This window comes from Talpa occidentalis, unplaced genomic scaffold (genome assembly GCF_014898055.3).
Source record: "Talpa occidentalis isolate TD23 unplaced genomic scaffold, MPIMG_talOcc4v2.1 talOcc4.13, whole genome shotgun sequence".
In the NCBI taxonomy this organism is placed as follows: domain Eukaryota; kingdom Metazoa; phylum Chordata; class Mammalia; order Eulipotyphla; family Talpidae; genus Talpa; species Talpa occidentalis.
In genome coordinates, this window is record NW_023601322.1 from 31,066,581 (window position 1) to 31,090,678 (window position 24,098).

Below are 24,098 nucleotides of genomic sequence, written 5' to 3' on the forward strand. Positions count from 1 at the left end.
CAAACTATGGTCCATGACCTATATACATGTCAATGACTGGTTTGATAAACAAAGTTTTACTAGATCATAGTTATGGCCAATTGTTTATATAATGTCTAGGTCTGCCTTAGTACTACAATGCAGAGATGAATAGCTGTGAGAGAAATTGCATGATCTGCAGAATCTACAGGATTTATCATCTGGCCTTTGACTAAAACAGTTGCCAACCCTTGTTTTATTTTGCTTTATTTTAATTGTGGTAACATTGGTATACAAAACTATTTATGATTTAGGATCACTTTCCTTCAGATGTCTGTCACCACACCGCACCACCACCAAGACACTCATATTCCTCTACCATAAAGCCTATTAGGCACCCTTCACACTTTGATCCCCAACCTCCCCCAACCCCTCTGGCAGCCTCAATTCTACAGTCAGATTTCTAGGACTATTATTGATATAGTTTTGTTCCCATGTCAGGCATAGCACTGTCTGACTCTTTGTTTTGTTTCTATATTCCACATATAAGTAAAAACATCTGGTATTTGTCTTTTTCTTTTTAACTTATATTGCTTAGCATATTCATTCCAGTTCTATCCCTGTTGCAACAAATGGTAACAGTTCATCTTTTTTTAGAGCTGAGAAGTATTCCACTGTGTGTATATACTATCAAGACAAAAGAAGGCACATAATTCATTATTAAAAAGAAGGCACTAAGATTTTTCAAAAACAGGCACAAATGAACTTGAAAAATGAAAATTTATGCTTATTTTTTTTTTAATTCAGTGTACAGAGCATAGGAAAAAAATCACTTAAAAACAAATTGAGAGTTAATGAAAATACCTAGAAAGCAGCATAAAAATAACGAGTCAAAAACAGGGTAGAGAAAGAAATACAGGGATTACAACAGGCAGAATGCACATATATAGAAGTGTCAGAATCAAATAAAGAGGATGGAGGGGAGGCAATATTTGAAGTGCTAACAAATGATCCTATTTTAGCAATCTGAGGGGCTGAAAGATTTTCCAGAATTGAAGAAATGAGTCCACAGATAAAGCAATACACCAAATTTCAAGGAATATTTACCATTTCTCCATCCAATGTGTTCATATGACAAAATAAAAATAATTTTAAAAAATCTACAATTTTGAACAAAATACATTATCTATAATTGGATGATAATAAAGCAAAGAAACTATCATCAATAAGTAATATCACAGTGGCATAACTTCAAAAGACCAAGAGAAAATAAGTGTCAATTTAGGGTTTCATTAATAACAAAGTTTTTAAAAATCTAATAATGGCAACAATAATATAAGAACATTTTTAGTATCCAAAATGGAAATTCTATCCCTTGAGGCTCTTGCTAAAATAACTACTAGTAGATGTTCCCAACAAACAAAAAAAAAAATAAGACAATGAAAGAATAACTGGTCATTCTAAACTAAATACTAAAAATATGAGTAAATCATAGTGAACACTAACTAAAAAAAAAGATACTGATAACTAACAAAAGATAAAGCAAATTGGAAGACAAGAACAGAAAAATTTACACAAGGTTTATGGAAACAAGAGTGATAACACTAGTTCTTTACTTTGTTAAAACTCTACAGGTGGCTATTAGAAGAAGCAAGAAATAATTATAACTCCCAAATAAATGCATGAAAGGAAAACTCAATAAATGGAGGAGGCATAAAAGAAAACAAGAAAATTAATTTCTAATATAAATGCATTTTTATATTACATTTTAAAAGATTTAGTAGTACAGAATTCAGTTATATGATGCTTGTATGATATGATGTATACATATATGATGATCAAAATGAGAAGATACACTAAAGCTAGGCCATGATTCCCAACAAACAAAAGAGCAATACTATAGTATTAACATCAGACAAGCTAAAGGTTAAAAACTTTACTGAGGTTGGGCCTCCCTGGTGGCGCAGCGGGTTGAATGCTGCGCTGTGAAGCTGTCGGCAGCCTCTGCAGCATGGGTTTGATTCCCAGCTGGCTGGGGAGATGCACACATGGTGCAGCAGACCTCTCCTGTCTTGCCCACTGCTCCCCTCAGCAGTGTATTTCGGTCAGTCTGCCTGTTCTGTTCCCTGCTCTGTCTCTGGTGAATCCTCTCACCCTCCCTCGCCTCTGGCCTGTACCCCAGCTCTTGTATAAAAATAAATAAATCTTTAAAAAAAATTATTGGAAAAAAAAAACTTTACTGAGGTTGAGAAAGGTAATTGCTTAGTTGTAAAGATATATAATTCACTAGAAAAACAGAGTAACCTTAAACCTGTATCTACTTAAATGGCATTGCATTCAAAATTTTAAATTGAGAAAATTAAAAAAAGAAATTGGCATTACATGCTAGTCTTAATATATATTTGCCAAAAACTGAGATATCAAACCAAAAAATGTGACATGTCTTAATAACAAAGGATACTTTAACAACCCAATAATCAATCTTGAACCAATGAATTTAACGTAAGCACTCCAGTGATCCATCAGAGAGCGCAAATTTTTTCATCAGCACCTGAAGAACATAAGGGGTGGGGCCTCCCCAGTGGTGTAGTGGTTGAGCGCTGGGCTGCAAAGCTGCCTGCAGCCTCCACAGCACCAGTGTGATCCCCGGTCACCAGCAAGGGTCCCACAGATCTGGTGAATTCTCTCACCCTCCCGCACTTCTGACTATACCCAGTGCTTGTATAAATAAATAAATAAATCTTTTTTTTTTTTTTTTTTTAAAGAAGAACATAAGGGGAATACTGACCAGTGAGCAACAATATAAAACCATGTCTCTCTGTCCATAAAGAAGTGAAATTAGGTATTAATGACAGAAGAATTTTTAAGCATCCCATACCCATAATATTGCTATACATTCAAAAGCACATTTCTAAGAGTTTTACAAGTGAACAAAATATTTAAATGGGAATTACAAAACATTAGCATTCTAAATGATAAGGCCAAAATTTGGAAAATGCAGTTCAATTGTTTTTAAAGGTATGAAGTAGGAAAAATACTGAAAAATTAAGGGTAAAGTGTAAAACTCAAGAATTTAATAAATGCACTATCAAACAAAATGCAACTAAGGAAGAGAAGAGTATAGGACTAAGAATACACATTCATGAAATGGAAAGGTAAAAGATGACTATCACCACAAAAAGGTTTTTTTTTTCTTCATTCGACTGATAAACCTTTGGTGAGAGATGGCATAAACAAATAGGAATGAAAGCAAGCAAAATAATTTAAGATAAAGTGTAGATTTACAAGGCAGATAAACTAACACCAGATTTTTAAAAGCATTATTATTTTGTCAATATCTTTGAAGATAAACTAAAGTATTAAAGCATAAATTTCTAAAGTTACCTTTCTCCCTCTGATTTATTCTGCTTAGTATAATCCCCTCCAGTTCTATTAATCTTGCTGCAAATAGAAAACTTGGATAAATTTGTAAAAACTTATTAAAAAATGAGTCAACTTCCCATATATACACACACACAAAGCACATTTTACAAAAAGCTTTCTTGAAGAATTTTACCAATATCTCCAGGCACTTCCACCATTTCATTTTATATGTATTCCAGAGAATAGGTAAAGAATGCAAGCTCATTAACTCACCTTATAAAGTTAATCTAATTGTTACTCTAAAACAAGTACTGTATGAAAGAGAAAATCTACTGGCCAATCTCACTCATGAACACAAAAGGTCACAAAAGTTGTATTGATTTTTTAAAAGAAATCTAAAGCAAATCTGATAAACTAAAATGTGTTGAGTCAAAGAGATTGTATATAAGTGCTTTATTAGCACCTATATTTTTCTTTATCTTTGAAGTATTTCACAAAAACAAAGTAGACCCAGGGAGATAAGAATTAGGAAGCTTATTTTCTTAGGAATAGAGAAAAAGTAAAACCTGGAGACAGAAATACTGAACAAATAAGTAAAGGAATTTGGTTACATTTTATCTATGGACTAATTACTTTCAATATGAAGGTGTTTGGGTCATTTACTGAGAATGAATCTAACTGGGAGGGAGTGATAGGGAAAGCAGAAAATTACAAAACTTTTTAAAAATTTTATGAGCAATGTGAGAAGCAGACATTAAGCTGTTGGCTACTATTTAGTATGGGTCAAAATCTTTAAGAATATCATAGAAAATAGAAGACATAGTCTTTTATGACAAAGTCACAAGTTATCTATTTCAAAGATGTCCATCTAAACAAAAATATGGCTTATAATTTTGGAACATAGGCAGAGCCGATGAACTTACTGCTAAATCTGTTGCTACATAGGATGTCTAATTCCATTTTAATTATCTTTACACACTTACTCTGAATTGGCTTAAGAACAATCCAATTATACTTGATTGTCTTATCTCATTAAAGCTGGTACCTCATCTCCCTATGATCTCCAAAGAGAAAAAAAGATATAGTCATTTTAGTGTTAAATTCCCGGACACCAAATAGAGTAAAATAGTTGACGTTGAGAAACTAGGAGAAGCAGCAATTGCCAAACTGTCACAAAGAGAGCCTATGCTATGTAAGACCACACTAGGTTGACCTCGTGATGAAAATCATGATAAATGTGTCCAGTCAGGGTCAGGGAAATCATTTTGACCAAAGGCAGTTCAAAGACCACCAATCTGAGTAAAGGCTGCCTTAGGAGGACCTGCTGATAAGTAGGTAGTCTTCTGGCCTGGTTCTCTTTCCCAGAAGAGAACCCAAATAGAATTGATGCATTAATCTGTAAACACACAGACATACACTCATACACCAGGAAGGAGAAGATGCAAAAGGCAGACAAAGGGCTTATGTTCCAATAAATGCAGAGAGAAATCAAAGTGAAAGAGTTTTTATTTACTCAAAGAAATTATCAAGAAATGATTCTGAAAGACCTCAGAGAATGGGTTTCAAAGATTAAAATTTAAGGCCAAAAAAACTATCAGAGGAAAATGTAAATCTCTGTGATATGAATCTATGGAGACTTCACAAAGGAAGAAGCTATGTAAAAAAAATCTGGGGAGCACTGAATCCATTAAAACATTGTATCAGGGTGAAAGAAACTATAGGCATTATGATTTCAAAACACAATATAATTGTATCAACCTGTTTAAAAGATAATATAACTTGCAAAATCATGGAGGTAGAAGGGACTATGAGTGTAATTATTTCCCCATCCTTTATACTGTCCAAAATTGAAATAAATAATTTTCCATATTTCTAACATGTGAGAGGGCTTGTAGGTGTGAATGTATCTGTGGCAATGTTTAGCAGCTTTGTTTTTTGGTTTTATCCATTGTTCTTTATTACTCAGTGTAAAATTAATTAAATTCAGTACTTTTAATTAAAATGGTATAATATAGTTTTTTTAATATGTTCTCTGGTTATAGATCCACATTAAGATATGTCAAGTAATGTTTATAAAACACTGGGGAAAATTATCTTGGATGATAGGATTCAGAGTTATTATTCAAATTTTGTTTTTATTTTTCTGCATTAATTTATTTTAAAAGTATGAAACATTTTATGAAACTAGCAAAGTTGTAATTCTTCACTGCAAAAGATTAAACCAAATAATATACATTGGAACGAATCCCAGAAGTTGGACTCAGTGAGGAAATTTATTAAAAACCCCTCAGAGACATCCATTAGAAGCTAAGATTTGTTTAGCAAGCACTTTTTAAATGCCTACTGTGTGATTGTGTAGGAAGAAGTATAATTAAAAACCACTTTAGGTCAATGACCCCTAATTCAAGGAAATTACATTTTGGTTAGAGAAAAATGTGAGAAATTAATACAAAACAAGATATTCACAATCCTTCCTCTCAGTGTTCTGAAGACAGTGAGAGGTTAATGTACTAGGATTACCTCAAAAAATTCCAGAGGGGAGGTTTTAAATGAGTTTTTTTAAATTTATTATGATTTTTTTATTGATCACATTTTTAAAAATATATTGAAGTGACGCTGCATTACAACATTATCTAAGTTTCAGGTATGATGGATGGCGATTCAACATGTATATACTACATTAAATTTGCCTCTTAACATTTAAATCTACCCTCCACACCCTGTCCCTTTTTTTCTGATTTACTCACTCTCCTTCCGGTAGCCACTAATTTTAAATGAGTTTCATCATTTGTTAAGAAGAGAGGATGGCAACATAACTGATGAGGCAGAAAACCACGTACTTCAAACTCCACTTGCATCCACACCTACCTTTCATCTCACAGGATGTGGTTTATACTGCCTGGATATCTGGTCTCTTACTCTTACACTAATTTTCAAGACCTATGATAATAAAAGATCTCTTATAGATATTGTCAGCAATATTTATTTTTATGCATATCAGAATCGTGATTTCTATCATGCATGATTTAGAAATGGGAGAGGTGCCAACAAGGTTTCTTGTTTGTTTTTGTATTATAACACCATCCAACAAACACTCTTTGGCTCCATTATTTATTTTAAATGCACTTAGCTGCCAGGGTACCATGTCTTTTCAATAGGAAAGTTACTGAAAAATATTCCCATAATTTTTATATATAACCCTGACCAAGAACAAACAAAACAATAAGAAGTATGTTAAAATAATGGACTGCCAAGTTGAGAGTGACATGTTTCTCAAAAGAAGTCCTAAATCACCATCAGAGCTAGAATGATTGAGGAAAGCCGAAGCTCAATTTTGTTTAATTGTGTGCTCCTAACCCTCTCCAAGGAAGCTGTCATGTGAAGGGACCTGAGGCATCTGCAATGTTCCCTTAACTGCAGGATACTCAAGGAAACACACTGTGGTCCATTGTGCAGTGGGCTATACGTGCTTGAGATTCCAAGATCCAGGTAAAACCTATACATAGAATAGAGTGAATATCTTACAGTCAGAAATTGCCAGAGAGCAAAAGGAAACAATTAAGGGATAATTAGAAGTATTTTATACCATGTCAGAGAAATATCACAGAGGAAAAAGCCCTAAAGTCTGATTTTGACAGGATTTAGTTTCATAATTACCAATTTAAGTTAGAACAATCTTAGAGCAGTTGTTTTAATTCAGAATGGCTTCAACAGGGAGTACTAATATACAGTTACCTCTCCCTATAAAAGGCAAAGATGGTTAAAATAACATTTCTGAAACTGTGTGAATTAGATGTCTGACTTTGGTGGGGAAAAAAAAGATGAGGGAGGACAAGCTCTCCCTGTCGCTGCCAATAGGTTTTTGTGTGGGATCATCTTTCTTTGCACTGGTTTGTAGTTATACATTGGTTCACAAAGAATGATCTTCCCCAAGAGCACGGGGATCATTTTTATTCAGAGGTATATAAGTAGGTGTGCTACTACGCTAAAACCTATAGGCTACCTCATCCAAACTTATTAACCCATTCAGTTACATATAAATAATTAATTCAAGACTTATTTAGCGCTTACACAACAGGAATGATATAATGGACACATTAAGGAATAGGAAGATGGATAGGCCATTGTTCCCCAGAAATTAACAACTTAATGGCAAAGGAGGGGAGAAAAATGCATATAAATATTCCTTGCAGAATACCAAACACTATACTGATTCTAAAATGCTTCATAGCACATAGAAAACTTTAACTCCATAAGACTCCTAAGGTCACAGAATATCAAAACAATTACATTCTAAAAAGAGACAGGGATTACTGCCTGGACATGGTTACTTTTAAAGCTTTATTTTTTTCCATTTTTCATTTTTCATTGTATAGTGCTGGGCATACACTGGAGGTTTAATAAGTACTACCGACTTTGGGCCTCCCTGGTGGTGCAAGGGGTTCAACTGCAGCACTATGGAGCTATCCGCAGCCATTGCAGCACAACTTCAATTCCCGGCCAGGGAGATAACCCACATGGCACAGCAGACTTGTCCTGAATTTCCCTTCAGTAGTGTATTTCAGTCAATCTGCCTATTCTGTTCCCCACTCTGTCTCTGGTGAATAATCTTGCCCCCCACACCTCTGGCCTATACCCCAGTTCTTGTATGCATGAATAAATCTGTTTAAAGAAACGTACTATTGACTTCACATGCACAAAATGAGACATTCCACTCTGCTGCTTGCTAGGGTAGTCAATCAGTCACAGTTATTCCCAGTTATCACCTTCAGTTTATTTTTAACAGAGTTTTACCTTAATTGACATTTTAAATCCCACCATACAAGATCAGCCAGGGAATTTTATAGTTGCGAGCTTCCTTCTGTGTAACTAGAAGTTGCATTTTAACAACTATGGCAGACACATCACTTCATGGAGTGTTATGTTGCTCCTGGAAGGTTCCTGCAAGTCTATAATCTAATTTGACATTCAGATCATATCTAAGATTAATGGTTTGAACTAACTGTATCTTGGCTTGTATCTTAATTGTATCATTTATGGGCAACCTTCTTAACCCTCTGTGCCTCAGTTTTTCCAGCTACAAATGGAAATCACTGTACTTTGCATTTCTGAAAAAGGACTAAATGAGATAAATTATATAAAAATACCTAGAACATTCCATTAAATTTAGTCAGTGAATATGATTACACTTCTCCATTTCTTCATTAAAGTGACTTCATTATTTCTACTACTTTGTAACCGAAAGGAAAGCTGGTTAAAAAGAACAGGGTGGGGCCTCCCTGGTGGTGCAGGCGGTTGAGCGCTGCACTGTGAAGCTGTCCACAGCCTCTACAGCGCAGGTTTGATCCCGGCTGACCAGTGAGAATCCCACATGGCATAGCAGACCTCTCCTGTCTCGCCCCCCGTCTCCTCTCAGCAGTGTATTTCGTCAGTCTGCCTGTTCTGTTCCTCGCTCTGTCTCTGGTGAATCCTCTCACCCTCCCTCACATCTGGCCTGTACCCCGGTTATTGTATAAATAAATAAATCTTTAAAAAAAAAAACAGGGTGTTCTCATTTATCACCTTTAAATTTGCCAAGAAGTCAATTAAAATGCTATGATAATACAAACTCTAGCAGGTAAGATACTTAGAGATATGCAGGACTTCTAAGTAATAACAACAGTAAGAATATAAAAGAGCCTGACTGAAGACCTGAGCACTGGAGAGGATCCTAAAAACAAAATATAGATTCAGATAGACCTAAATATAGGTTCAGCCTAAAGTTAGCTAAGCAATTTAAGAGAGGTTCTGTGCTTTGAATTTTCTTAAAACATGATATGCATCAAGTTTACTGAGAATGGTAACAGACTTTTTAACTGAAAGTAACTGACTTAATATGCTTAGGGTATAAAACCTAATTATTTTTTGGATGGGTTGGGGATTTTTTTTCAGTACTTTCTTCATCTATTACTCTCTCATAATAGTTCTTTTTATTTCAGAAGCTAATCATATTAAAGCATTTATAAGACCCAAAAGAGTAGAACAAATCCACATAAGCAAATATGTAAGACTGATTATATACAAACACAAATGCATCCACTGTGCTCTAGGCAAAATGTATTGTATTTAGCTTTGAAAGTGATGCAAAAGAGGTAATTTGTTATATTTAAAGAATTTAAAGCAAAAAATAAATTCTGCTTCTCCAAAGCAATCTTATCTGGGAATACATAAATCCTATTCAGAGTTTTTATTGATTACCCCTATGAAAATAGCTATAAATTCACAAAAATAATTCACAAAAAATTCACAATAACCAGACAAGGAGACAACCAAAAAGGTCTTCAATAAATGACCAAATAGAGAAATTTCAGTATATATATATATATGTACTCAATGGAATATATATATACTCAATGGAATATATATATATATGTACTCAATGGAGCATATATATATATATATATATGTACTCAATGGAATACTACGCAATTATTTGAAAAGATGACATGTTGCCTTTCTTGAGGATTAGAACTTGAGGTGATTATGCTAAGCAATAAGTCAAAGTGAAAGGCAATCACTGAATGGCATCTCTCCTATGTGGAACATGAATAAACAAAGCAAACAAATGAACAAAGACCAACAAAAATAACTCAGACTGTGAAAACTATAGCAGTTACCAGAGATGAAGGGAGCAGGAGAAAAGTGTAGAAGAGGTAATTTCATAGTAGGAATGGCACTAGAACTTTGGTGGGTGTGGTGAGACATACACATATATATACACACACATATATATATCACATATAGATATATATCACATATATACACACACACACATATATCAAGGTGTGAAGTTTCAATCCCCAAGTTTAAATAATTTTGTAAACCAATGATGAATACCGCAAAAACTTTTTATTAAAGCACGTTCCCAGGATTTACCAAACAGCCTGGTATATAGTAGGCAATCAACAAGCCTCTATGGAAATTAAAAAAAAAAAAGTAAATGTGTTAAAATCTTGTTTGAATTTTGCAAACTGCAATAAGAATTATCCTAACTTGTCAAGTAAGTAGGTGGCCAAACCAGTACTAAAGCTAAGGTACATAAATTTGTAATTCGTACCAACTGTTTTACAAAATGTTACAATGATCCAGGTCACAACCGCTACCTTATTTGGAGTTGTAATAACTATGAGAGAGAAGTACAATTCGGTCCAGGTATTATCCTACAAGGCAGATTCTGTCAAGAATTGTAATGCTTAGCACAAGATGGTTTTATTTGCAACTTTTTTATTATCATACTCCTTTTTCCCCTGAATGCTGCTGTTGAATTTTTGATCGAAAATTATCAGGAGGGACATTTTCAGAAGAAAACCTGATACCATCTTATAACACCAAGGACTGTGTCTCCTACACTTCTTAGCAATTACAGAAAAGAAGCCCTATTGAGTATTTCAAGCAACATGGATGAAAAGCAAGGCAAAGCAGTTTTATACAACAGACCCCAGTGGTAATGTACTCTCCAGCTCAAGAAACCCTTTATAAGATTTTCCTCTCAATCCATTATACTCTAATAAAGTGAAACCCAGTTGCAGAAACAAAACATTGCATTTTAGGTAGAATCATGACTTGGCAGATGATTACTCGAATACACAAGTCATTTTTAAATCTTTAGCCTCTATTCATCCAATATCATTCACATACTTAGCAATACACTTGAGATCACTGTAACTTTGTTTTGTTATTTAGCACCTTCTGGGTTGAGGTAAATTGGAAAGCTTTTTAAATTTCCTTGTTTAACCATTAAAACATGTTCTAAGAAATTTCTAAAATTTCATTTGAAAAGATATAAATCTCAAATATGTGAAATGTCATAGTCTGTTGAACACTCACCTAAACCAGACTTTTTTAATCGTTTTAAGTGCTGACTTGTTTGTTTTCCAGTGGGAGATTTTTGCCCATGTTTCATTTCTTTATCTGAACTGTCTGCTTCACCATTTTTAGATTCAGATCCTAAAAAAGGAAATAGTTATTATGTCATTATCTTCCTCTTGCTGTCCTTGAAAAGAAAAATCTGAAATTGTCTTTAAAACCATAGATGTAATCTCTTTTTCTAAAAGATACACTACCTTTGGCCACAATCTGATTCTTCTACTGGATATAAAGCGAAAAGCCCAATAAATCAATCAAACAGAACAAAAACAGGAACAGATGGTCTAATACTGGAGTCAAAAACACATTTACTGATCTGATAGCTTTTAAAAAGAAACACTCAGATCTTTTGTAAAAATACACGAATAAGCTTCAACAATACTATGCTATTTTGAGATGATGCAAGACAGAGACAGAAAGATGAAGGAACAAGAGAGGCTTGCAGAGAGGAAGACATCATACTTTTATAAATAACTATGTTGATGTACGAACAGAAAATGCAAACATCAATCTATAATAAATAGAATGGTACATAGCAGAGATAACGTGACAGAAGGTAAGTTAGAAGAAAAGGTCAGGGCTGCAATGAGGTGAGAAGAATGTTGCCAGGACACAAAACCTAATAAAGGATGGCTGATTCTGCGGCAGAATACAGAAAAACAAATTCACACTCCCAGAAGAACTGCTTTTGATGGCATTACACATCAGCATGTGGTCCACCATTAAAGTTCAACATTCAAACAAAAGACAAAGCAACAACAACAACAAAATCCACCTAGCATTACCACACATTTTCTTACACCTATTGACATTAGCAAATGAAGTCCTTTGATGAAGAGTGAGCTGCTGCCTTTTTTTTTTAAGAGCAAACTATCCTATTATTTTTGAATTACTGAAAGATTCTAAGGTCTGAAAAAATGGAAGTTATTACTCAGTTTCAGAGAAAATTCGTGACTTCTCTCTCAGTGAGGACGTCTCCTCTGGGAAGAAACTGGCCAAGCATACAATATTTTAACTCTTTACCTGAAGGCGAATCCGACTGCTCATCAGACACCTTTAATGGTGTCAAAACAACACGAGGAACAGTCTTGTTTACCATCATTGAAACTCCATTTCTTCTTTTCTGCTGCTGTCTCAAAGCCTATAAAACATGATAATAAAATGTAAAAATATAGTCAAAATGATTTCTCATAATTGAAATAAATGATCCATTTGCCCATCATTAGACAGAACCTCTTTAAGAGAATTAAATTCCAAAGAATCACTAATTTGTCAGGATTTTTAATAGTCACCTTCATGTCATTTTTCCCCAAAAACATAAAATCAGGTTTTGGCAGAGGGACTAAATCTGAGACAATTTTCAGTATAATTCTGAAAACAAAGCAGCACTTAAAGGTTTATTCTACCTTAGCCGCGTGGCTTGAAAGCCCATGAATTTGAAACCACGACTCCCAAGTAAAATAAATGTAAAATAAATGTTTCAACACCAGGATAAAAATATATGTGTCTGCACTTCTCTTGCAGGTGCGTCCTCTCCAGTGCACTGCTCAGTCAATCAAGTTAACACCAAGTGTCATCAGTATGTACAGCAGGTAAGGACTACAGTATTGATGCACTCACTCAGCCGTGGGGAGCGCTGCACAAAATCACTGAACATGGCAGGAATCATTTATTTCTGTGAAGGGAATCAGTCCTAATCTTGGAAACCTTGCAGCACTTGGCTTCTGTCTGCTTGACTTTGGACATTAACCTTCAGAACACGAACATGACGGCGTTCTGGCAAATCCAGGAAAAAAAACTGATAGGAGAATAAATCTCTCCAAATGGGAGTGCTTTGTGTTTCATAAATGAATCAACCATGGTGATAATAATGCAATAAAAGACATTTAAAAGTTTTGAAATACAGCTTATCTAGCTGATCGCTTTACACAGAAAATTACCTGTAATAAAAAGGGTCTTAAGCACAAGAAACCGAAGGGCCATTAAGTTCACAGTCATAGGAATGCTAAAACTCCTCAAAAGGTTAAAAGGCTGGCACAGACAGTCTCAGACTTTTCTGTTTCTGGTTTCTATGTAATTTCTATCAATTCTATAACATCCCAATTATGTGATTAATGCTTTCAACCAGCAGTTGTCAAAGTCTCTTGAAAAACTGCATTGACTATACACCCATGGCTGTCAGAAACAGTGCTATTTTATTTATAAAGGATAGTTAACTGAATGTCCAACTTGTTGATTGGAAGATTTAGTAATGGAATAATTATAGAAGTGAAAAATTAAATACCATTTAAATGAGAGAAGACATTTTCAGATGAGATTTAAAACCAGATGGGAAAGTGCATGACTTGAAAATTCTGTTACAAATGATACTGTGGCTAGTGATAAGAAATCTTCCCTTCAACTATAAAGTACCAGGCACTGTAGAGGGACAAGAAATACAAAGATGAGTAAGATGCCATCCCCCTGATCTTTAGCCTGTCGTCAATAATATTCAATGAGAGCATGTGTGCTATAAAATAGAAGTTCACACATCATAGATTTCCCTTGAGAATTCCCCTGACAACCCAAATGGGCATTTTAAAATAATTACTTTATATTGGTGTAGGGAGATGTATTTTGGAAAATACCAGTTAAGAAAAAGAAGTAACAATAGACCTAGAAGCTGGAATCAGGAATCAAAGATGCCATGCCTTTTATAGCATCTGTAATAAAATAATTTAAATTACAAAATATTTGTCCTCCATTTTTAGAGTTGATAGAACTGTACACAGAAAAATAAGTAGCTGGACAAAGAAGGCATGACAGAAAAAATAACAGTAGTAGTAATAAAGATGACAATAATAAACAAAGCTATTTTTGATTTTAAAGAATCAATTTTGTAGATGGGGAAGGCATAAAGGAATGTTAATACTGACTCCATCTCAATGAACTTTTCATAATATGTATCCCCTATTCCAAAAGCCTGAACAATATTAATACAATATTTTTTTGAGATACTAAATGCAACATTTGTGCCTACAGGTGACCAAAATTATGCCCATCATATAAGAAATAGATTGCTTTAAGTATATTAAAGCAATTTTACTTCTGGTAAAAAAAAGCAATATATTTCACTTCAAATAACTTTTTTTTTAGGGGTATATAAGCAAACTTTGAAAGTGTTTATGTACTATGACGCCAGTTACAGCAGTAAAGCCTCAGGGTACAGGGAAAATTCTGAGGAATTTCAAAGTTCAGTTATTTGAAGGGGTATCTTGATTGGATTTACAAGATCCATAGTCATGTTAGGGTGTAATCTTAGGTTACCATGAAGATTCCAATTAACTTTCTAGAAAGTAGGATTCTGGACACCGGGGACACACTTTCAAGCAGATCAGAAAGTGGAGGGGAAAAGAGAAGCAAAGCTGTCTCAAATGAGTTGCTTAGGATAGTTTGGGCTGGTTCCAAACAAGAGAACTCTGGCATTTGTGTCAATAAAGCAGATCTTTTATCAATTTCTGTCTCACAGTGATCCCTGGTCTCTGATTGTAGGGCATGCATGCTGCAAGTAAAGAGGCTAGTTCCCCGCACTTTGGTTGGCTGTGCAATTCTATTTCTGCAACTACGTACACATCAACCACTCAAACAATGCTGAGTCTCTTTTTCACAATCCTTTGAAAACATGCAATGATTTTTGGAACACACTGGCAAGAGTAAACAGTGACAGAGGGGGATGCTGAAGTGAGTGGGAAAACACACACCTCATTGGAGAAGGCAGTAACAACTCAAGAGAAACACAACTGGACTTTAGATGAGTATTTGTGTTTTTAAATATTGTGCCAGACAGAACAAATAAGACTGAGTCAGATTCAGAGTAAGGACACAAATCTTTGACATCTGCTAAACACCATTCCCACCACTCCTCACCTTTTCAAATAAATGAGTCAGACTACTGCCAGAGAAAGGTATTAGAACCTCCCTGTTTTAATGTGCTGCCCTTCAGAGAAATGGGGCTGCTCCAGAGTGGTCTTAGTAACTGTGGAGTCATGATGAAGGGTGAGGCTACAGAGTCACAGAAAGACTTAGCTAGCTGAGTAATGTTGGGCAAATTTTGTAAGTAAATATTCCTGTAAAACACACACTAGAGTATTAATACTTACCAGATGTTTAAATAGGAAATTCACAGAGCTGTTTTTTACATAGGTTGTTGGAGGATGGTCAATGGGCCATTGGCCTTCTCTTCTTGAGGCTATGGCTAGCACTGCTGTTTACAACAGCTTATGCTTATAGTCCATTAGTCTCAGTTTTGAGTTTTAACTAAAATTCCAAGAGAACAAGACAATTCCTATTTCATATTATATTAAAAATATAGATGCTATTTCATTTGTAACCATCTAAACTTGCATATCCCATAGGCTGAAAAATGTAAATCGATTTAATAAATTAAGAAAGTAGGATTAGGAGGGCTACTTTCAAAGGTCACGGAAAGTTTGTTCTGCACAAGGGTATCCTGAAAAGAGGTTACAACTTAAGGGGGGGGTGCTTTTTTCCTACTTTTCATCAAAGGTCTTAATTAGCTAGTTGTGTCCCTATTGATCAAGCTATAACACGGTTTTATTTTGACACTGATATTATATAACGTTATTTTAGTCTAAATTCATCTTAGAGGGATAATGAGACACCTCTAACTACTCATCTTAGCTATACTCTGGAAAGCTAATTGGAATACCTTACTGAACAACTTTAAATACTGTAATTTCAGGTGAAGAAAGAAGCAATATCAAAACCTAAATAAACAAGCAGATGGTAAGTATAAATTCAGTCTATTATAAGGGAATGTTATTTTCAAGCACCCCAATACAGAGTGTACAGGACTTATCAAGTTTAATAGCCATACTATTTGGTATGAAAGAAATGTACAGGCTTGAAACTGGAAATAACTAATTTTGTAAGAAAATAAATATAAAGGAGTCAAGTAAGTACAGAAAAAGTAAAGATCATATCATAAATCAATTATAATTCTGGCTTTAAATGAACAGAAAGAGGGCCTCCCCGGTGGCGCAGCGGTTAAGCGCTGGGTTGCGAAGCTGCCCGCGGCCTCTGCCGCGCCGGTTCTATCCCCGGCTGCTCTCTGGCCACTGGAGGAGGGTCCCACATGGCACGCAGACCTCTCCTGCCGCCTGCTGCTCCCCTCAGCAGTGTATTTTGGTCCTTCTGCCTGCTCTGCTCCCCGCTCTGGCTCTGGTGAATTCTCTCACCCTCCCTTGCTTCTGACTGTACCCAGTGTATATATAAATAAACAAACAAACAAACAAATAAATAAAAATACATGCTTCTTAAAAATAAATAAATAAATAAATGAACAGAAAGAAATCAAAAGATGCTAACTGAACACACTTTTCTCTGGAGACATATGGTGATATTCCCTTTGTAAAAAGAAACAAAAAAAAATAGATATTTTATTTGTTAAACAGAAAGTTGATCAGAATTCTAAAAATATGAATTGGTTCTCATTTCTTTTCTGGAAAAAAAAATTTGAAATCACAGTGTTTTGTATTAACTTGAAATTTGCATAGGGCAAAGAAGGCATGCTTTATTTTCAGAGCAACAAGACTAACAATATAACTTAATGCACTGAATGTAGTTTAAGTCCATTACTGAAAAATATGAAAATTTCACATGCTGCAAATACTAAGATTATTAGAAGTACACACATATCACACCGCTGGCTACAACAGGCAGCAACAACCTGCTTTGTTGGCAATATGATAAATGTCAATGCCCATGTTCTCAAACTGCCACCATGCAACATAACCTTTGGAATTTCAGTGTTGGTCAAACATACAAAGTGAAAACAAAATACCAACAATATATATGCTTTTTGATATGAAGACTTTATGAATTAATTCTGTGAGATAAACCAACAGGAACAACATGGAAAGGTTTATTCTCCATGTTACCTCCCATCATTATAGAGCTCATCCTTCTTTCATCATTCGATTCTGTTATTTAAAAAATTTCAAAATTTAATCTTTCTTATTCTTCTTTGAAATTCAAAATCTAATCATTTTATTCTTTTTAGGAGTATCACAACTAGAATAATAAGGCAGAAAGAAGCCTGGGAACAGGGTAATAATCAGCAATCTGCTGCTCTCCAGAGACTTCTGAATATGCTTACTTAGAAAAAAATAACCTACTGAAATAACAATTTATTATTCATGCAATTACACCCAACATATGATGTCAAAGATCTTTTTGATGATCACAAAGTAAAAGGGACCCAAATATTTTGGAACAATGTAAATATTCTATAGCAATAGCCATGGGGGTATGATACCATCTATATTATTGTCCAGCCTATAATTGCACTGTAATCCACAGTAGTGAGAAGTAAAAGAACATACTCTTTCTATTGCTGTCTTTTAGTTGGGCAAGGGAGTAGAGAGTAGGAGCTTCAGATATGGAAAATTATACCTGTTATATTTTACATGGAGATTTGTTGCAAATTATTATTTTTCACTTTCTTTATGCTTATAAAGCTTTTGAGCTTTGCTTTTTTATTTAAATTACTTGTTTCTAAGAATCTACACTGGCCAATATATAATTGAACTTCTAAGGCCCTATTGATTCAGGATATATTTCTAGAAATATGATAAGAGGGCGGTGGCGCAGCAGTTGAGCGCTGGGTTGCGAAGTTGCCTGCAGTCTCTGCAGCGCCAGTTCGATCCCCGGCTGCTCCCCAGTCACCGGAGGAGGGTCTCACATGGCGCGCAGACCTTTCCTGCCGCCCGCTGCCCCCCTTAGCAGTGTACTTTGGTCCTTCTGCCTGCTCTGCTCCCGGCTCTGGCTCTGGTGAATTCTCTCACCCTCCCACGCTTCTGACTGTACCCAGTGCTTGCATAAATAAAAATAAAAGTAAATCTTTAGAAAAAAAAAGAAATATGATAAGAGCAAACATATTTAAGTGCCTGCCATTAATATGTTCTGATACTGAATATAAGCAGTCTGTGATCAAAAATAATATTCTTATTAGTATACTCTATCCCTTTCCTTTATACAAATATTTAAGAATGCAAATTTCCTTGGATAATGTCAAAAACTTGTCTATTGCTTTACATACCATATACAGAAAGGCAGTATTAGTTAAGAAAACAGAATCTAAAACTATGATTATGGTTTCAAATGTCCTCTCAAAAAATTATTTGTTGGATGATCTTGGGCAAATTATCTTAGTTTCCTCATTTGAACAATGGGGTAACTAGTACATACTTTAAAGAATTTGCATGAGGATTAAGTGGCACAGCACATGTAAAATGCAGAGCAGAATATCTAGAATTCAGAAAAGTAAATGTCAGCTAATGTAATTATTAGGATCATTCAGCTGACCTTACATTCATAAGATTATGATGTTTGTGTGTATGTATAAAACATTAACAAACACAGAACGGGCACACATATGTACATAATACATTTAGAATTCCACATGGTTATAGTCATTCAAAACTATCCAAAAGAAAAGAAACCTGCAAATTTGCTGAGGCTGCTACAATTTAAAATCCTGCATGTTCAGTCAATTTTTGAAATGCTGTCTTAAGAAATTCAGCAATTACAGGGAATCTGGGCAAAATTCTGCAAGAACAGCTTTTCTTCTAAATGTATTTCCAATATGAATTTGATTATTAATCAAACATTAGCATATATGGTATATATTATGTTATATTCACTTGGTAACTAATTTGTTACTAGGTTATACAATAGGAAGTTAAGAAATGAAAACACATCTCTTTTGAGACATTAAGAAGCTTACAGGACAGGCTTTTTAACAAAGCTTACTTCCTAAAGCAAGCAAATGGTACTTGCCATGAACTCATGCTGTACCACAAAACAAAATTAAACAGCCACTAACTCAAAGTTGTATAATATTCTAGCAATTGTAAAAAATGTTCAAATGCCATGAGATCAAAATGAAGAAAGTAAAAAATAATGAGACATGTCAATATAGATACTTGAGTCTTTATCTTTACATTCATTTACAGGAAGATTTCCTGGTGTACTCATTTTCTAAATCACTGCTCTTCAGAAGTATGAGTTTCATTTATGATCCCATCTGTGATTCTTAAATGCTACAACTACCAGTATCCAGTTTTGCATCTTTTGTTCTATGCTGATTAGTATTTTATTACCTGCATCCTATTTGCCACCTGAATAAGCCTTTTCCCAGCTTCCATATCATTATCCAACCTTTATTTCAACAATTAAAAAAAGATCTCAACACTGAATTCAATTTTATTCTTGGCATCTGAAACATTTCACAAGGGCAATACTATAAATAGCAAATTCACCAAAGATTATTTGACCGATGTAGGATGAAGCATGGTTATTATCCTAAATATAATGCCAATGAATGGAAATACTGCAATTTCAAAAATAAATACAGGAAAGTAATATAATTCAGTAAAACAAATGTTAAGTTTCTTTCCTATCTTTCCTTTTTTGAAGTAAAGAGAAACTGGTAGAACAGCTCCAAGTTTAGGAGATTGGTATGAATCTCTTAGAAGTTTTACAGGTTGGTGGGGCTTTTAAAGCAATTTAAACTTTACTCAAAAACCATAGTTTTCGTGTCTTGTTATAAATATATCACCAGAATATTACCTCAATTTCTGGGTTTGATAGGGTTACCAAAGAGTGGGATGGATGGGGATTGTCACAAAAAGATCAAATTTTAAAAAAATAAATAAATAAGAGGAATGCTGCCAAAGAGGGAAAACCAGGAATTTAGTGCTAAATATATGAGTTTTCCACTTTTGACATTAGTATTATCATCCTGCACTGTCCCCATTGAACCATTATTATCTCTTCCATTTTTCCCTACACAGTTCAGAATTTGTCAGTGCAGCAGCAGTAGGTAACATTTATTGAGCATTATTATGAGCCAATCACTCACTCTACCACATGCTTATTCTCAGATCACTCCCATGTGAAAGGTACTATTATTTTCCAGAGAAGAAAATTGAGATTCAGGGAAGAAAAGTGGCTTATTTGGAGTCACACAGTGAATAGCAATGATGCAAACCTGGTTGTATCACAACTCAGAGGGGAATCTTATAATTATATAACACACATATGTTCTATAAGTTATATTTATATATATAAAAGGTTACAGAATTATATATGTACATATACGTGTGTGTGTGTGTGTGAGCATGTAAGACCTTATAACTTATGGCTCCCTGCCCCCCAACAAGCAGATACCACCTCAGGGGCAAAGACACAGAGGACACAACTACTTATGCAATGTGGAGATGATACTGCAAAGTTAACCTCCATTCAACACCAAGCAACACTCACTGATGGATATACTGCATATATAAGTAAGCCAAAATTACTGATTTTCCTATTTGTAACTTAATATATCTCCATAATGATAAAAAAGTATGTTTTTTTAGGTCAACTATCAGATAAACATGAACATATAAATAGACATTATTTTCCAAATATGCAATGCATTTATTAGTGCAGCATGTTTACTATGAATTATACACACAAATCTTAATAGAAATTGTTTTATGTTTCCAAGCACATTTTTCCTATTCTATTTCATATGAAGTTCTCAGCCAAATCTCTCCTCACGCTTAGCACAGATTAAAATTAGTGTATTTGATTTTATGGAAGTGGTTGCATTCATGATATTTCTATTGCTTTCTGATTGCTAGGTTCTTACCTATTTTACTAGAGCCACAGAATATCCATCACCTTATATAGGCAGAATTGCAAAACAAAGAATGAATGTTAGCTGTCTTACCTGTTTAAGAGCCTTTTTGGTGTGTTGCTGAAAGGAAGACACTAATTTGCTTTGCACTGCTGTGTTAGTAAGGCTTGAATCTCGAGTGGAAGATGCTTCATCAGTTACCTGCTTTGCACAAACTAGAATCAGAGAGAGATAATGATATTACTAATTTGAATTCCTTTTTTATATCCACTGTAATTAACTCACTTGGAGCTTTTCTCCAAGTGAAAATGGATACCTAAAATAAAGCAAAATAGCACAATAAAAAGAAGAGGATCCAGATTTGAAGAGATCATTTAATAATTGTGTGGCCACGGTTACATTTAACCTCCCTAAGCCTCCGTTTGCTTATCCATTAATTGATTATGATTTCTAAGTCATGGGGCAATTGTACGGACATAAAAAAATAACACACGATCTGCCTCAAGAATTGAAAGACAGCAGACACTTTAAGAATCTGAATACAGAGATTGGAAAATGCATAGTATTCTGAAGACATCTAAATTAATGAAATTTGTTTAAATCTACCAATACCAAAGGTATATTGATTACTCTAACAATAACCCTTCTATAGAATCTACTGGTGCATATTTATCTTCTGCTATGGATCAAGTCACATTGCAAGGGAAAAGAAAAAATGAAATTCAAGATGCTGGGTGTCAAATAAGACAAGTCTTTTCACAAAAATTGTATCCTCTGCAGATTACAATTTAGTCTGTCCATTTTGACCAGAGTCAGGATTTTCTCTTGCCTATTTATTTATAGAAGACATTTTCTTCAAAATGTCTGTTTTCTAGAATAAACAATGCCTTGCTGACATGGATCAGCAATTCACCCATGTTCACTTTCTGCTCCATGAAATTCATGCTAGAGTCAGAACACTACTTTCTAATCTCAAACATCCCACCTGAGACACCAGGGCTAACACTGAGTGTCTGGGCCAGAATGTAGGTGCAGGCCCTTTCCTGTGCACTCTAGAAGAGAAGGAATTGCTGCGAAAATCAAAGCAAGGAATCGCTGTGAGTGATGGTAGAATGGAGGCATATGTCTAAGACAGCAGGCAAGAGGAAGTTAGATACAAGAGAAAAACTTCAGAACATACTGTTAAGACTCAAAATATGATTTTTTAAGGGCATCAAGGTTACACAAATCCAAGAAAATTTTGCAATGAACAGTAACTTAGGAGGATTCTGACCTGAGATTTAAAGGAAGGAGGAAGAGTGAAAACTATACTAGTCAAAAATGGAAGCACAGGCACATGCACCGTGCAGAGACTCAAGCTGCTTTAGATAGACTCAAACACAGATGGTCGACAACAAAAATGCAGTTCAGGAAAGAGAATGTTAGGGAAAAAGAGTTAATCAAGTTTTGTTTTAATACAGAAAGTAATCAGGAAACCAAAATGAGAAAGTTATGGAAGATGGAATAATTGGCAGTAATTAATGCCAGACACTTGACATGTACAATTCCATCTCATCCTTGCAGCTTCCTTAGAGGTGGAAAGGAATTATTTCCATATTGGAAAGAGAAAACTAGAGTTTCAGCAGCTCAGTAACTTGCCATTGTTATACAGTTAATGCTCAGTAGAGCTGGAACCCAGGGGCAGGCCCATCATTTTCCACTTAAAATACTTGGTCTGTAAGCCAAGAACTGTTGCAGAAAATCCAGTGCCTAAAGAAGCTTAATTTAACATCATGTTGGAGTTAATGAGGTCAGGGAAGACAAGATATTTTTCACCTAAAATGCAAAAATTGAGAACTATGGGCAGAGTGACTGACCCAAAGAATATTACGGTTTAAATATTTGTTCACAGAGTGAGAGAAGTTCTTGAATTAAAGATCATGTGAACTTTTTTTATTCCGCAATGACGTCTTCCTTAAATGTGCTAGTTAAGAAACATTTTATAATATGACTTGCATAATCTATAGCTCCTAAGCTTCTTCTTTGGGTTACTAATTTGTTAACACTTTGTTAAAGTTTACTTATCAAGAATTATCAAAAGTAATCATCAGTTTATATTCTCAAAGGAAAAAAATATGTTTATGATTGCATAGATATTATATAAAATATAACAAACTGGGGAGACAAGAAGAAGGTAACGATAGGATGATGATTGACAGATGTGAATGGTATCATACTAACTCAACCAGAAGTAAAGTATGAATTAGTAAATGCTTTATTACTTTCATATTTTTAGAGTAGCCTTTCCACTTGGAAAAATGTAAACTTACTAATGAGCTAGCCATAAAACAGAACCAAATAGATTTTAGGGAACTTAAGGAAAAAATGAGAATGTTTCTGCATACTAGACAACTGAATAAATTCACCAATTTGCTTAGAAATTTATTTTACTCATAAATCTTCACAAGGCAAACTTCAATAAAACATGATCAAAAAACAATAAACACCAAATCTGTGAATATGCAAAGCCCTTAATTTCCTTGTAGTATTTGACTCCTATAATAAGCAGTACACAGTCAACTGTCCTTCTGAGCACCCTAGATCTTTAATCTATGACTTTCTCTCTTTCTCTCTGACCCAGGAAACTCAGTATGATGATACTTCTGTCAGGAGCAGTGTATTTCCTGCATTATTCAGTTTAAATTCATGACCGTACTGTGTTCCTAGTAACTCACATGTATTTACATACAGTATTTCCAACAGAAAGATTCTATTCAATGTGGAGTCCAGAACTTCAAATGGGAGGGCAGGACAGTAAAGTTGAAACAGCATCAAGAAATACTATGAAGCTTTTTTCTCAAGCTGATTCACTTTCCTTTAACCCAGGTCTATTTTGCTTTATCTTCTAGCCTAGACCCAAGTGAAGTAACATGAGAATACTTTTACTTAAACGGTCACTTTCCTCCCAATCCTCTTTATGGACTTTGAACCTATGTCTGAGGCAAACCATCTTTATCTAATTATTTATTTCTAATAAAGTAATTATAAAATCTTAAAGAATGTAAATGTAATAGGAAATATAATCTGTAAATGGGTTTAAAAACAAAAATCTTAGTTTTAAGCAAAGAAAGTCAGAAACAAAACAGAGTGGGGAACCCAAGTAATGCATCTATAGACTCAAATAGTAAGACAGAGAGAGAGAGAG

General features: G+C 34.6%; 1 protein-coding gene across 1 annotated transcript in view; it reads right to left on the reverse strand.

The window, feature by feature from the left end:
- ASXL3 (ASXL transcriptional regulator 3) overlaps window positions 1-24,098 on the reverse strand; it is a 170,995-nt gene that overhangs the window by 67,899 nt on the left and 78,998 nt on the right. The window contains exons 5-7 of the mRNA XM_054694109.1: window positions 21,008-21,129; window positions 12,250-12,367; window positions 11,188-11,307 (exon numbers count right to left, since the gene is read on the reverse strand). Of these exons, the coding sequence (XP_054550084.1) occupies window positions 11,188-11,307; window positions 12,250-12,367; window positions 21,008-21,129 (360 nt within the window). The remainder of the gene's footprint in view (window positions 1-11,187; window positions 11,308-12,249; window positions 12,368-21,007; window positions 21,130-24,098) is intronic.